Raw genomic sequence first — 15,041 nt, 5'->3', positions numbered from 1 at the left:
AAGTTTTATATTTTATTACAATATTTTTATAATTTTTTTCTGATCTTAGTTGCTCAGTAAAATATAATATAATATAATATGATATTTGAGAAACTATATATATAAATTGTGGAGAACGAATTGTAATAATTAAACACTTGTTAACATTTTCATTTAATTATATCTTTTGTATAAATTTATACATTTTTTGAGGAAGATTACAGTCGAAAGTACAAAATGAGATAAAAAAAAACAAATTCCAATTCGATTTAACCCTGACAATTCGGAAACAATGAATGTGCAACGATTTCGTTGCACATTCAAAGTCCGTGGAAATAATGTGAATAATAAATTGAAATTGAAAATTACCGTTGAATTTAATAATTGTACTATTCAATGACTGATTTTTTATGTTAATTTAAGTTGCAATTATTATAATTAAAGTAAATGAATTTTAGCACAAGTACTAACTGTAATTTTCATTCAATTTCAATTCATTTTCAACATTATTTCCACTTACTATCAATGTGCGACGAATTTTTGTCGCATAGTTTTTTTTCAATCCGCGACAAATTTCAAGTAGACGTTTCATCAATGTATGATTCAATCATTACAATGTTCGGAGTTTAATTAAATATAGAAAGCGTCGTCATAAATGAAAACTAACATATGAGCCAAAAATAGCAACAGTAATATTTCATGACAGATTGGATGGATCGTGAGAAAAATGCAAAGCGCTTTTTGTCAGTTCCGATCATCAAGTTGCATGGTCGAATGGATTCTTCTATTACCGTAACTGCGTGTGCGTTACTTGACGAACCATAACAAGCACTGGTACATATCTAAAAAAAAAAAAAAAAAAACAACAAATATGCAAAATCATTTTACAATTTTCTCGTTGGCTCGTTTTAAAATCGTCGATGCATGGATATACCATGTATAAACAATGAGCGCAAGTTCGTTATTTGTAGGTTGGTTTAATTTTAAAATTTTTGGAACATTGTATAAAATAACGAACCATTTGGGGAAATCTAATAAAAATATATAAAAATAATTTTCTCTTTTATGTCATCTTTTTTTAACAGAAAACTTTCATATATTTTAAAGAAAACGATAATTATTTTTGTAAAAAAAAAATTATATTCTTTGTTACAGTTACTGATAAAAAAAGTATCGTTTCAAGATTTTTGATGAAAAATTTAAAATTTTGAAAATGAATAACCTGGTTCTATTGCTTACAATTGTTCTTACAACAGTGGCTGATGGAACAATGCAACCACGAGGTAAATATAATTTTATTTTACAATCTTTTTGTGTGTATTTTATTTTCATGATAAAAATCAAATATGTTTTTAGATATACTCATTTAATTAATTTTTATAATGATCCACATCTTTCGAATTTTGTAATGATGCATATATATATTATTTCCTTTGATAAAATTTTAAAGGATATCTTTTCTTTGGAACATCAATAGGAAGCAATTATTATTTTATGACGATAAGAGGCTTTTTTAAAAAAGATATTAAAATTGACTTTTCAATTTTAATATCACATTGTATATCGATTGAAACTCGAAAGCAGTGTTTACCTATCATAAGCTCAAATCCTGCCTCATTAGCGTTGACAAACCAATCTCTTTGTTCTACTAACAATCTACCTCGTAAATATTTATTATCAACACTTCAACTATATTGGATACATGTAAACGGGTCTCTAAAACTGCTTTGTAATTGGACAATTCTTTTTTTGCTATAAAAGGTAAAAGCTTCCGAATTAAGAAACGACAATGATTAAAAGTTATACAGTTACGGTATTGTAAAAGATGTGGCAAATTTGGAATTTATGAAATCAAAATATAAATAAATTTAATGGAGGAATTCAGAAAAAAATTACTGTCAAACTAGGACGTGATAAGAATTAAATTATTCTGTAGTAAAAATATCAATGTCATATTGAGTGCGTTAAGGTCAAGAGATTAAGCGTCATTAGAATGATTAATACCATATGCGGTTTAACAAACGATTCTCTTTTTCACGTTAGAACGTACTTCCGCAGGGTCAACAACTCAAATGATTAAAATACATCAGTTTACTGATTTTCAATCATTATAGAAATTTCAAAAATTAGTTTAGATGAATTTAAATAATTCTCCGGATACAAAATGTTTTCTTTTTTTGGAAACCAATCTGGATCCACCACCTGAAGGACGGGGGTCAATTACGTAACTTTTTCCGGATTCCATTTTTTACATTCCGTATTCCAGTTTCCACATTCCGGATTCCACTTATCACATTCCGGATTCCACATTTCGGATGTCCGGTTCCACATTCCGGATAACACTTTTCACATTCCATATTCCGGATACCATTTTTAAAATTCCGTATTCCACTTTCCACATTTCAGAAATGTTGAATCCGAAATGTGAAAAGTGAATGGAATCCGGAATGTAGGATCCGGAGAACGGAATATGAAATCCGGAATATGGAATCCGAAATGTGGAATGTGAAAAGTAGGATGGAGAATTTAGAATCTGAAATGTGGGATCCGGAAAAAGACAAAAAACAAGTCCGGGAGGAATAAAAAATTTTATTTAATTAATTATAAAGTTACAATTTTTGAGTTTAATGAGATCGACTCGGAAGAAAACGGCCCCAACAAGAAGACTGGAATGAAAAAGAATTAAAAAAATATAATTCCATTTAATACCGTATTTCCGTATTTCGAATTCCATTTTTTACATTCCGTATTCAGGATTTCACATTTCGGATTCTACTTTCAAAATACCGAATTCCATATCCCACATTCTGAAAATGGAATCCGGAATGTGGACAGTGGAATTCGCAATGTGAAATCCTGAATACGGAATACAGAATTTTAAAAGTGGAATCCGGAAAATTCAACCAAAATGTCAATGAACATCGCCGTTTTCTTTTGGAATTACTTTAATGATGTCTTCTCATTATTTTAATGCCAAACTAAAAATAATCGGTGAAGGGAAACTGAAATTATCTTAATTTTTCATTTCTATTGGTTATTTTATGTAATTTTTGTAATATTTATTAAAATTTAATTACAAAACATGAATTTTCGTATCAATAAAGAATTTCTACAATAATTAATTCATTGAAATATTTTAAAACATTAATTTTTGTTAAAAATTGATGAAAACAGCGGTTTTTAAATGGTAATTAATTAATTCTATAAACGTTAAATAATGTTTAAAATTTTTTTTAATTTAATATATACACTTAGTCATCAAAAAAAAAATGACATATCGTAAAACTCTATTCCTCTAGTTAAGTAACAAAGTCACGATCATTGCATAAGATAGGACTTTCTTAAGAGCTTAGTTGGTGCTGACTCATACGAAAAATTGGTGTTCGGCAATTTTACGACTTGTAGTCGCAAAAAACGACATAAAACTAAATTTTCTCTTTTGATGGTTTATAAAGGAACTAGAAATACATTCTATCATCCAAAGATATATATATAGATTCACTTCTGAATTATATAATAATTCATCCCCTATTAATACTGTCTGGATTTTTTTCCGTTCGACAAATTTTTAAATAAAAATTCTATATTCCCTTTAAAAGAATTAACTTTTTTAAAAATTGAAAATAAAAATAACAGATATTACACAATGTATGAATTTTTAAAAACGATGGAATGAATTTTTATAAATTTTTTTTTTATACAAAATGTATAAGTATCGACGATGCATTAATTTCATATATAGTGAGAGAGAAAACAGAAATTCTATTGCAGATGGAGAAATTAGATTGCGTTTATAATTCTTTTGTGTGGGTCGCTTTTGTTATTGGCGTTTCAAGTTCATCCCACACGCAATGTACATTTATTTGTTCATTTCGAATTTTTTTTTCACTAAAATAAATCAGTCACACACGATTCAAGGATTTTCAACCCCTGTTAGCCATCTTCTTGGAAATACATAATGTCGGATACACAGTAAGGTATCTTTCACACCAAATACTGCGTTGCGTCGTTTCACTTGAGACAACGTCTAAGTCACGTACACACAAGAAAGGATAAGAGTAAGTGTCGTAAATTACAACCGACTGTATAGACGTAGGTGCCAACGTGACTGGACCAACAAACCATCTAACATCTTACTTTTCCGTTTCATATATATATATAGACAAAATCAAATACTTGAAAAATATATCTAAACCATATAATTCCTTTTTTTGATTTTCATTTTTAAATTATCAATCACATAGAATTATTTGGATATTATTTTTTCGATTATATTCATTTCACAATTTCAGAAACCCTAAAAGTTTTCGTAAGGAAAAAGAAAAATGCATAAAAAAGAGAGGGAGAGAAAATTGAATTGAATAGTAACATAAATTTCCAACACGAAAATTGATTGTTTTGCGTGGGTTTCAAGTGCGTATTTCTTTTGGTTTCCGATGCCCGTGACGATTCTTTATTTATCGATCTGAAAGCAAAGGGTGTGTAGGATGAATACTTTGAAGATTCAATATGTGAATTATTTGATGAAGGAACGAAAACAATCACTACCCACGATTTTCTAAGATTACAAACTTATTTGTATTTCCCTCCTATTCTGTTAATTATTTACTGAAAAATAAAATCATGCATCGATTCCCGTTAATTTATCGCAAATATTTTTTCTACATGAGAAGTAGCTTGGGGGCTTCTACTGCAGTTTGCAAACTTATGATTAATAATAATATAAATTTTGCTTACAAAAAATGTATCAGATATTTATTATACTATAAATGTTCCCCTGGCTTTCAAGATAATTAATTTCTCCTTCCGGATAATTTCTTCAAGTTTAGGAGAGACGAGATTGTAGAATTATAATTGAATTCGAAGACGATGTCATGATTGTATCATAAAATAATACAACCATGAAGAGAATTAAATTTAATGCAAAGGATTCTTAAACTTATACGAAATAAAAATCTATTCGCTCATCTTATTTATCAAAAATTCATCAGCAAAAAAGAAATTCCCGGGATGAAAAATGTAGGTATTCTAAAAGTAAACTTAAGTCACATAGTATTCGAATAAGTATTGCTCCGTGCCAAAAGGTAGTCTGTGGAATACTTTGAGAAAAGTTACTAAAGTAAACTGATGGTATACTAAGATCTACCACATAGAGAGGAGAGTATACCGTTCGTATACATTGGGAGATTATATAAATTTTTCCAAATTATCTTGTAATGAACTCCAACTATAGAGTTCCAATCATGTCTAATAGATGTCGCATTGTCATATAGACAAAAATTCTTCTTAATAATAAATGTAAATAAAAATAAATAATATTAAATGATAAGTAATGTATTCATTGAATATTTTTTTATACATATAAACACCAAATATACACAAAAATTTTTTCTTAAATAACATAATTATACATAATATGTAATACTTAATTAATTAATATACAAGTTAAATAAATAATTAGATAAACATAAAGAAAAATAACTATCTGAATTAAATATTTGAAGCGATAAGTAATCTGGTATATCCTTTATAAAACTCATAATTCCGCACCTGAAAAAAATGTCAACTTTAAGTTGCATTCTAATCAATGATATATTTAAATATTTTAAAGTTATTAAATTATTTTTTATAAAAAATTTTTGTGTTATAATATTTTATACAATAATTTATTAAATAAACTATTACAATTGGCAATGAATACAAGGTTAACATTTATAATATTAATATTATATTATAATAGTTAAAGAATCATCTTACACTTCAAATTATTTCGTTTAATAAAAAACTTTAAATATTACATTAAAATAATAATTAATAAATAAATTCTCAATAAATTCTTCACTTTAACTCACTAACTACCGACTGTAGGTTCCCCTTCGTTCCTGGCAAATGCTAGAAAGCAACTGAAAACTTGAAGGTCTGCCTTAGGAAAATTTTTGAAAAAATACTAAACATTTAAAGACATATACATTGGAGATTATGTATACAAGTTAGAATACTATTTGGTATACTCTATATACTTTCAATAACGTTTGGAATACTATTTCGAATATTCCGACTACTGCGTATACTTATTCGAATACTATTCATTTTATCCCGGGAAGACGATAAAATAGTACAAAATATATGCAAACATTAATGATAAAATCGTTGCTTGATAAAGCCACGAAACGCAATGAATTACTCATAGTACGCCTTAACGGTGAGTGCAATCGATTCCGACTCTCTCTCTCTCTCTCTCTCTTGATGAACACCATCTGTAAATTGGTCAAAGCAATGTAAATTTACTCAGATTGGCGGTGTATTTTCAATTAAAAAAATTATACCACTTTTCTAAATAAATTCAAATTCTTCTAGATTGACCTCTTCGTATATCGATTAATTATTTTTGATTAAAGTCTCTTTATTTTTAGAATTTAATTTAATGGAAAATTATATATTCCAAAAAAAATAGGATTTAGAATCAGCATATATAGAGCATTAAATGATTATAGAATATACCCGCGGCATTGCAAGTTCAACGCTTAACTTCGCTTGTCGAAATTTCATTTGTTTAAATTATCCTGCATGCTGTCAGATAAATCATGAGGGAAAGGACGAGAACCAAAGTTGCGGATAACATTTTGTGTTGAATCCAATGGATGGACAAGTTACATTTTGACCTATATGCGTCAATGTACATGCCATACCAATTTAACGACAACGTTGCATTCCATCGATTTAGTCATTGTAAATTTACTATATGTAATAATACATAACATTTTATAATACAGTTAATAGTCAATCGATGTATTTTTAAATATGGATTTAATTTGTCCAAAACGAGAAGAATAAACAACTGCTGCATTAAAATATAAACATGAAACTTCTTTCAGAATTTTTAAATTGTAATTCATAAATGTTTCTATTTAACTTAAAAATTATTTTATATTAATATATCTATTTAAACTTTTGAAAATTTCATTCTACAATATTTACGCATATATATGGCGTTTAGTTCTTGGTAAAATGATGAGGTTTATTAATTAACATCCTGTCAAAGATTGATCTCTCACTTACGTGCTAATGTAGATTGGCTGTATTACGCATTGTTAATGTGCTGACACATATTCACTATATATACGACAACGATCGAATTATACCTTGTTGATCTTGATAGAAGCTATAGACATGGCTTCACAATTAGTAAATTGACAATATCAAGAGTAAGTAATTAACATTGACACTTTCTCCCTAATGACATATCTCAAAACAAGAATCCTTTATCACTTTATAAGAAATTAAATTATTCTGACGAAAATCTGAATTTTAATTATGGTAATATGTAAACTTCAGAAATGAAAATTTATGATAAAAACCCACTTTCGCGGAATTCCTGATCTACTTTTGCGACCTAATTTCACGAATTCCGTGATCTAATTTCGCGTAATCAGCAACGTACTTTCGCCGAATCTGTCCTCTAATTTCACGAAATACGTAATATAATTTTGCGGAATTCGTGACGTAATTACGCGTAATTGATGACCTATTTTCACTGTATCCGTGATCTAATTTCGCGTAATCAGCGACCAAGTTTTGCAGAATTCGTGATCTAATTTTGCGTAATTGATGACTTATTTTCGCGGTATCCGTGATCTAATTCCACAGAATTCGTGATCTAATTTCGAGAAATCCGTGATTTAATTACACGTAATCTGCAACCTAGTATTACGGAATTCGTGATCTAATTTCAAAAAATTCGCAATATAAATTTGCTGAATTCGTGACATAATTACCCGTAATTGATTACCCATTTTCGCGATATCCGTGATCTAATTCCGCAGAATTCGTGATCTAATATCGTTAAATACGTGATCTTATTACGCGTAATTCGCAACATATTTACGCGGAATCCATGATCTAATTTCGTGTAATCAGCGTCCAAGTTTTGCGGAATTAGTAATCTAATTTTGCGTAATTGATAACTTATTTTCGCAGAATTCGTGATCTAATTTCAAAAAATCCGCAATATAATTTTGCAGAATTCGTGACATAATTACGCGTAATTAATGACCTACTTTTGCGGTATCTGTAATCAAATTACTCATAATTCGCGTATTAATTACCTATTTACGCGGAATATGTGATTTGATTTCACATAATTGGCGACTTAGTTTTGTGAAATCCATGGTCTAATTTCACGAAATCCGTAATATAATTTTGTGGAATTCGTGACCTAATTACGCGTAATTGAAGACCTATTTTCACTGTATCTGTGATTTAATTTCGCGTAATCAGCGACCAAATTTTGCGGAATTCGTGATCTAATTTTGCGTAATTGATGACTTATTTTCGCAGTATCCGTGATCTAATTCTGCAGAATTCGTGATCTAATTTCGAGAAATCCGTGATTTAATTGCACGTAATCTGCAACCTAGTATTACGGAATTCGTAATCTAATGTCAAAAAATCCGCAATATAATTTTGCGGAATTCGTGACATAATTACGCGTAATTGATAACCTATTTTCGCGATATCCTTGATCTAATTTCGTCAAATTCGTTATCTACTTTTAAGAAATACGTGACCTAATTACGCGTCCTTGACGACCTATTTTTGCGGTATCCATAACCTATATTTTCGTGGTATCCGTGATCTCATTTCGAGAAATCCGCGATCTAATTACTTGTAATTCGCGACCTATTTTCGCGGTATCCATGATATAATTTCGAGAATACCGTAATCTAATTACGCGTTATCTGCAACCTAGTTTCGCGGAATCCGTGGTCTAATTTCGAAAAATCCGTGATCTAATTACGCGTTATCTGCAACTTAGTTTCGCGGAATTCGTGATCTAGCTATTCGTAATCCGTGACCTTATTTAGCAGAATTCGTAATCCAATTTTGTGAATTTTGTAATCTAATTTCGTAAAATTTGTTATCTAGTTTCGTTGAATTATTACCAATTAAGAGTCAGAAAGTCCCAATCAACTTATGGGTGGTAAATGCTGATGCAATATATCGCCTACTATTAATAGCGGCGATTGATAAAATTTTTTCTTGAAAATTAATATTAATTATAATTTTAAAAATTTATTGCAATTATGCTGATGATCCATGGGATAATTAGTTTTCGGAGATAATATTAGCTCTTGGAATTTATAATTAATTAATTTAAATATTAGCTTATGTGTATTAGGAACAACAATAATAAGTAAATAACTTAAATATATCTATTTGTAGAGTTTATATAAATAGTTTAACCCTTAAATACAATCCGTTTGTAACAACGTAATTATCCATCCTTTTAGATGGAATCCGCTTGTAGTACTTATTTGCATTAGTTTACCCTGCAATGTTAACTATGGCTGAATGAGACTTTTGAGATAAGCTATAGCTACATACCTTAAGGTTTAAAGGGGCTTGAGTAGGCTCACAATACATAATTAAGTGGTACGCTGAATCTTCCTTTCTATACAATTTCCATTTATACCGGTAAATTCATGTTATTAAATTTTCCTACGTAACGCTAATTATTCACTAATTATTAAATATTTACTGATGTGTGTATATAATCTATTTTTTTCGATTGTTATAGGAATTTATACATCAGGACATCTTGTTGATGTAGAAATAATTTTTCCACGAAGAGTAACACACGATGGTGAACTGATTTCATACAATGTAACCCATCATCAAGGAAATAATACCGATCAAGATTTACATTTGCGCTTGACTCGAGCAAACAATGAATATCATCTGCATCTAACACCAGTTGTCGATTTTATTAGTCCCAAGATAATCATCGAGAAGCAAAAGAGGAATATTCATGTTCGTCATTCAGTCAAAACTTTCAGTAAATGCCACTATCGTGGATACGTTCGGGGTCAAATAAATTCAAGAGTAGCTCTTTCTGCCTGTAATGGTCTGGTGAGTTTTATATTTATTTTCCCATTTTCAACTTCTTTGGATAAATATTTTATTATTAAATAATGTCTTATTATATTTGATTTAAATTAAGACCATATGGAAAACGAAATAAAAAGTTTCGAAAGAGGACTATTAAAATCTTGGACCAAAAGGAAGAAGAGATATTTGACCTTATACTTTGTATAAACTTTCAGTTTATATAAATTTCTTAACTTATTGTCTTAACTTTTTTTGAACATTACTGCAAGCCACACTTAATACTGTGCCCATTTTTGATCGCCTTATTCGCGTTTATAATAAATCAAGACGTACTTAAGCAGATACTTACAGCTAACCTCTAGATAGTTAGATACTGGCGCAACGTGTAATCCGGATATACCCGAGTTCAATCTAATTTTACCAGGGGATCTACTTTCTTGAAAGTACTACTCTCTTGAAAGTCAAATAAAGAGACCTCGTCGCTCAAAAGGGTTTCGAAGATCGTAAACGAGCTTTGAGTTTGGCAGAGTTATATACGCATATCTTTCTCTTTTAGCTTTTGTGACTTTACCCCATACTATCTCTATATGTATAGCGAAGCGGTAAAATTTATTCCGCGAACGCTAAATCGACTGACTAAATTAGCAACGATGCAAGAGAACCTTTAGCGGAATACTGCGAAATATTTCCCTAAACCACGAATGTAATGTAATTAGCTTCCACAATTTCTATAATCAATTAACCCTTTAATATCAGTGAATTTAGAATTTAGCTTTGTATAACGTGGTAAATTTAATCTCACCTGTTTATGAAACCCACATCCGGAGAAATTAAATAATCTTTCGAGAAGTAAACATAGAAAGAAAATTTAACTTTTAGAAAAATAAAATAATAAATATTTCTTAGATTTCCCTAAATTAATTTCAATAACTAACAAATTTTAAGAACCACTTTTTTTAATTCATCAACTAGCTAAATTCCACTAGAACAATTAACTGGAAAGATAAAAGATAGAATTGCGAAATTAATTTCGAGAACCAAGAACTCTCTTCTGATGTACATTAGGAACTAAAGTCTATTAAATTCTAACATCGATCGAAAAGAGAGATAGACTTTCTAGAAGCTGGCAAAATGCATCGTACTCGTTTGTCTTATCGCGTGACTCGTCTCGACAAACGCCTCTGTGGGCTACGGTTTTGCCTTCTAGCACGCATTGCAGTCACATTTTGAAAAATTTCAAGCTATCTCAAGTTTTTAAGTGCAAATTACTTATAGTCTCCTTCATTCCCAGTGGAAAGGATTTGCCATTAATCATTCACGATAATTCGTATCATTCGGATGAAAAAATAATTCTGGATATAAAATTCTCGCACTAATTTTTCTTTTTATATTTCTAAAGTTCAATTTTTAATTATCTATAGTAAAGAGTATAAAAAAAAATGATAAAATTATACAGACATAACTTAGTAGTTTAACTGATTTTTTTACCAACGGAAAAAACGTACTACTATTGTTTACTTTACCTTATCTTCTGCAACTTTATCTCACGAATAAATTTAAAAAAGTATCTTAATCCGCAAGTGAATAAATGAGAAAAAAAAGTATCTACACCTGAGCGAGATATTTTGATCTAATTAAAATAATTTATATATTCATTGTTGCCGATGACTTTATGTAATTTAATTTCGAATTTGTATTGTATATCGTGTGTACATAAACTATCAGTTTATCTTTCTCAAGGAACAACAACGCGAGTATATACTCATCCCGAAATGAATTATTCTTCCGCAAGTTGTACTTTATTATTCAACAAACAGTTTAACCACATGACCATGTCTGTTGAAGGGCTGGGCACATACTTGTGTTTGTAAACACAACAATCGCTATACATATATTGGTAAACAAGAAATTTAATTATATGCTATATATCTTCATGGGAATTGATTTGTTAATTTTGATAAATGAATATGCGACGAATTTATCGCACATTCATTTATCTATTAATTGTACAATGAATGTGCAACAAATTCGTTGCACATAGTTTGCCATCCGTCTGGATAAATAAAATATTAAGAAATAAGTAAATTTATCAAACGAAATACTCAATATATTTATAAAAAAAAATAAATATAAATCAACCGTCCATTTATTAATATTTAAACAATTTATAGTTAATCAATCAAAAATTATTCAAGAATCGATTCTCCCTGATCAGGTCATTAAATTTAATAATTTTATTAATTGTGCTATTATTTATTTTTTTTATTTAATTTTATACCTTCCAAGGATCGAATTTTTTCAACTTATTAAAAACATTACGAAAGGGAATATCTTTACTTTATATAAACTGTAAATCCTATTAATAAAATTTAATTAATTGTCGATATGAAGTAGACTGGTACCGGGCGACTGTAAAGTATTGTTAAATTATTAAACTTTTTAATATTAATTTAACTTTTTTCAAATCTGTCGCGTGCAGTATGGAAGATTGTAATTATCATCAATTTTAATTCAATTTTCCACATTAGTTTTGTTGCGTTACAAAAATTAAACTTTAAAAGATTTCCACAAATAGCCGGATTAATATAATTAGTAATTCCGTTTTTTATTCAGGTCGTTAATCCCTCTATTACGTAATGTAAAAAAAATTTTTATAACAAAAATGTTACGTCCCGAACTAAGGCAAGGGTGGTTTTTATTAATTAACAAAAAAGGGGAGGTAAAGTGCTGATTTATCAAGTTGGTAAATCTTGATATTTATTTTTATGTGGATTTGTGTCACTTTATAAGAACATGGGTCCTTTGTAAATAATATTATGCATATTCCCTTTTAAAATGAACAATTTATTTGACAATAATGTTTTAAAATATAATTTTACTTACAATGTTGAAGTTGATTCTGGATTGTTACAATGAATGCAACCGGCTTTACACAATTGTATCGCAGGATGACAATAATTAAGTTCGTTATTTAGCACTAATGCACCAACGACTATTTAATACTATTTAAGAGTTATTTCTCGACACTGTATCTTAATACAAAAAGAAACTTGTTTAATAATCGGAAGTAACTTTTATAAAATAATATTGATAGACAATCGAAATAAATGAACTTATAAAATACAATGAAAATTACCTTCGATCTTATATAAATTATAAGAAACAAGATTCTTTTTATTAACGCTTATTTAAAAGTACAATTTCACGACTGAAGGGCCGATTTAACGATACTGTTCGGGCAGAAACTCACCGGAGTAATATGACCATTATAAGCCCATTAACAGCGGTTTATATACTTTTTTAAACAATGAAATGATCTAATTTAATTATGATAAAAATTATAAGATCAAAAGGTTATTTAAATTTGTATTTTAGTTAATGCAATTACCTATTTTAATTATTATTGCAATTTTTATCTTCGATCAAAGTTTATCATCTCATGACATACTTTCTTATATATTTACTATATTATAATTATGTGCCTTCTCAGAAAGGTACGAAAAATATGTTTATCTATTATTATTTAAATCTTTCCATTAGTTATTGCGCAAATGTTAAGCTACTATTTAATTATTTGTATATAAATAACTTTACTGAGAATGTGATATTCTTTAATATCGACGCCTCATAATTAATTCTAATTGTAAGTTGATCAATTATCATACGGGTTGATAACGCATCGACTGCAGTGAAGAAGAGCAATGCTAATTATGGTCGATAATATTGAACAACGCATGTAGATCATTTCTTTAAAAGATGTAAACATATCTATATACTTTTCTTTTATGAGATAATTAATTTTAAATACTATATATTAATTACATTATAATAATAGTTACCCACATAGCACCGAAAGTTTCCTAAACCTGTATTAAAGCTGTGCGTGCCAAGTTGGAAAAATTTACCGTAAAGCTTAGCACAGGTTGTGTAAATATGTAAATGTCCGCAATTGAGTAAATGTTTAGCGTAAAACTGTACTAAATCTTTAAATTACGTATTTAGTACAGGTTTAGCGTAAAACTGTACTGAATCTTTAAATTACATATTTAGTACAGGTTTAGCGCAAAACTGTACTGAATCTTTAAATTACATATTTGGTACCCCTATCGAAAATTCCGATATCGAAACCTATATAGGAAACTATATGGGAAACTATATTGTTTCCCATATAGTTTCCTATATAGGAAGCTATATATAGCTATATATAGCGTCAATAATATAAAAAAAAAAAATTCTTCCGACGTGTTGACTCTGAGACGCGAACCCTCGACCATCATAGCTCTCAACCGCACTGGGAGCGCCTTAACGGGCTCGACCAGGGGAGGCTATGAAATATCTTGAGAAAATGTCTCTTATAACGAAAATACTTTAAACAGATACTTATATTATTTTGTAAAGTCATCAAACAGTTTTTCAGATGTTTATTATTACAAAGAGTATATTATTGTATACATATATTTTTTTCCAATGGTATATGCGTTTTAATACCCAATTTTATATTCGGAGTTTATTAACTTCAACATTTTAATTTAGAATGACATGAATTTAAATTTTAATCATGTGAACTCTGCATAAATTTCAATTTTTTTGGAAATAAATTAAGTAACAACCCTGGCGGACTGTGAAAACCGAGTTGTAACCGAATTGGGTTACGATTCGGTTACGATTCGGTTACGTTTCGGTTCATTGTGAAATATTATCGTTAATCGACGAAATATGTAGTAAATAACTATTAGGAATGGTTATTATACATTTAGAGAGCTTATTTATGCAATAATAATAATAAATTAAAATATAATTAATTAATAATAAGTATTTTAAGTGTACAGTGCATACAGTTGTTGAATTACCATATATATGTATATTACCATTAACGGCAGCTGTGATACGCGCGTTAAACCCTAGATGGCGTTAAGGATCACTTTTTCGAATGAATTTCTAAAATTAAGCCCTTGAGTGTCAAATGTGTAAGTGAATATATAAGTTTTAAAAAAATAGATCAATTTATTATAACAACTTTTTTGACTTGTACAAATATAAAAAATAAATTTTTATAACGAACAAAAATTTTTTTAATAAGAAAAAGTTTTTTTTGTGTCAAAATTATTCTTTCTCATTTTATTGAGAAAAAAAATTTTTTTATTCAGAAAAAAAAAATTTTTTAGGGAAAAAAA

The 15,041-nt window shown here is 28.8% G+C and overlaps 1 protein-coding gene and 1 long non-coding RNA gene across 2 annotated transcripts in view; one reads left to right on the top strand and one right to left on the bottom strand.

Moving 5' to 3' along the window:
- The window catches only part of LOC127285828 (A disintegrin and metalloproteinase with thrombospondin motifs 12), a 40,247-nt gene that overhangs the window by 481 nt on the left and 24,725 nt on the right, over positions 1-15,041 (top strand). Inside the window, exons 2-3 of the mRNA XM_051312029.1 lie at positions 1,135-1,262; positions 9,557-9,888. Coding sequence (XP_051167986.1) covers positions 1,193-1,262; positions 9,557-9,888 — 402 coding nt within the window. The 5' untranslated portion in view covers positions 1,135-1,192. The remainder of the gene's footprint in view (positions 1-1,134; positions 1,263-9,556; positions 9,889-15,041) is intronic.
- Positions 124-13,398, bottom strand: LOC127285856 (uncharacterized). Its single transcript, XR_007843652.1, has 3 exons — positions 13,004-13,398; positions 12,751-12,899; positions 124-821 (listed from the first exon to the last, which is right to left on the bottom strand). It is a non-coding gene; the product is annotated as an uncharacterized LOC127285856 (long non-coding RNA).

This window comes from Leptopilina boulardi, unplaced genomic scaffold (assembly GCF_019393585.1).
Source record: "Leptopilina boulardi isolate dan_hultmark-lab unplaced genomic scaffold, ZJU_Lbou_2.1 LbouV2_341, whole genome shotgun sequence".
Classification (NCBI taxonomy): domain Eukaryota; kingdom Metazoa; phylum Arthropoda; class Insecta; order Hymenoptera; family Figitidae; genus Leptopilina; species Leptopilina boulardi.
The sequence above is the reverse complement of the archived record's forward strand: the minus strand, read 5'-3'. Positions and strand labels throughout refer to the sequence as shown.